The following is a 1495-nucleotide window of genomic DNA, read 5'->3' as shown; positions in this document are numbered from 1 at the left end:
GATCACGAGGTCAGGAGATCGAGACCATCCTGGCTAACACGGTGAAACCCCGTCTCTACTAAAAATACAAAAAACTAGCCGGGCGAGGTGGCGGCGCCTGTAGTCCCAGCTACTCGGGAGGCTGAGGCAGGAGAATGGCGTGAACCCGGGATGCGGAGCTTGCAGTGAGCCGAGATCTGGCCACTGCGCTCCAGTCTGGGTGACAGAGCGAGACTCCGTCTCAAAAAAAAAAAAAAAAAAAAAATACAAAAATTAGCTGGGCGTGGTGACAGGCACCTGTAATCCCAGCTACTCGGGAGGCTGAGGTAGGAGAATTGTTTGAACCTAGGAGGTGGAGGTTGTAGTGAGCCGAGATTGCACCATCGCACTCCAGCCTGGGAAACAGAATGAGACTCTGTTTCGAACAAACAAACAAACAAAAAATAGCAAGAGGATCCCTGATTTGGAAACACCAGGTTTTGCTTGGCATTAGGGGGAAAAATGGCCTCTTCAGATGCCTGACAGCTTTCAGGGCTGCAAGTTGGTATTGTGCAGTTGCTGTGAACTACTGCTGGATCATCTTTGGGGCTTTGGTCTTTCCATGCTTTCTGTTTCATTCTGGCCTTACTGTAATTCCTTTTCTTTGGCAGCAATAACGAAACCTTCTCTTTAAGAATTTACACTCCTGACCTGGCGCAGTGCTCACGCATGTAAACCCAGCACTTTGGGAGGCTGAGGCAGGTGGATCACTTGAGGCCAGGAGTTCAAGATGAGCCTGGCCAACATAGCAAAACCTTGTCTCTACTAAAAATATAAAAGATTAGCTGGGCATGATGGTACATGCTGTAATCCCAGCTACTCAGGAGGCTAAGGCAGGAGGATCACTTGAACCTGGAAGGCAGAGGTTGCAGTGAGCCGAGATTGCACCACAGCACGACAGAGCGAGACTCTTTCTCAAAATTAAAAAAAAAAAAAAAAAAAGAATGTACTCTCTTTCACAGGAAGAAGAGGAGTCGGAGCCATAGTAAAAGCAGGGATAGAAAGCGCAGGTCAGTAATTCTGGGCCAGGCACAGTGGCTCGTATCTTTAATCCTAGCACTTTGGAAGCCAAGGCGTGGAGGACCACTTGAGGCCAGGAGTTCCAAACCAGCCTGGGCAATATAGCAAAATCCTATCTCTACAAACAATTAAAAAATTACCCAGCTGTGGTGGTACATATTTGTACTCCCAGCTACTTAGGAGGCTAAGGCTGGAGGATTGCTTGAGCCCAGGAGTTTGAGGTTGCAGTGAGCCGAGATTGTAACACTAAACTCCAGCCTGGGCAACAGATTGAGAACCTGTCTCAAAAAAAATTTTTAAAAAAATTAAAACATTTAGCTTAAAACACAAACACATTATACAACTCGGCAAATTTTCTTTATGTCCTTATTCTATAAGCTTTTTTCTACTTCTAAATTTTTTTTGTCTTTTACTTTTTAAACATTATTGTTTTTTTTTTTTTTTTTTTTTTTTTTTT

At 44.6% G+C, this 1495-nt stretch overlaps 1 protein-coding gene across 5 annotated transcripts in view; it reads left to right on the top strand.

Annotated features, from left to right (window-relative positions):
- RBM23 (RNA binding motif protein 23) overlaps positions 1-1495 on the top strand; it is a 21909-nt gene that overhangs the window by 12338 nt on the left and 8076 nt on the right. For 3 of the 5 annotated variants that reach the window (XM_017864232.1, XM_017864231.1, XM_017864229.1), the window contains one exon: positions 981-1028. The exons of the other annotated variants lie outside the window; for them this stretch is intronic. In XM_017864232.1, the coding sequence (XP_017719721.1) occupies positions 981-1028 (48 nt within the window). The remainder of the gene's footprint in view (positions 1-980; positions 1029-1495) is intronic. 5 annotated transcript variants of the gene reach the window in all.

This window comes from Rhinopithecus bieti, unplaced genomic scaffold, assembly GCF_001698545.2.
Source record: "Rhinopithecus bieti isolate Rb0 unplaced genomic scaffold, ASM169854v2 scaffold_74680, whole genome shotgun sequence".
Taxonomy (NCBI): domain Eukaryota; kingdom Metazoa; phylum Chordata; class Mammalia; order Primates; family Cercopithecidae; genus Rhinopithecus; species Rhinopithecus bieti.
This window is presented reverse-complemented; position numbering and strand designations above follow the sequence as displayed.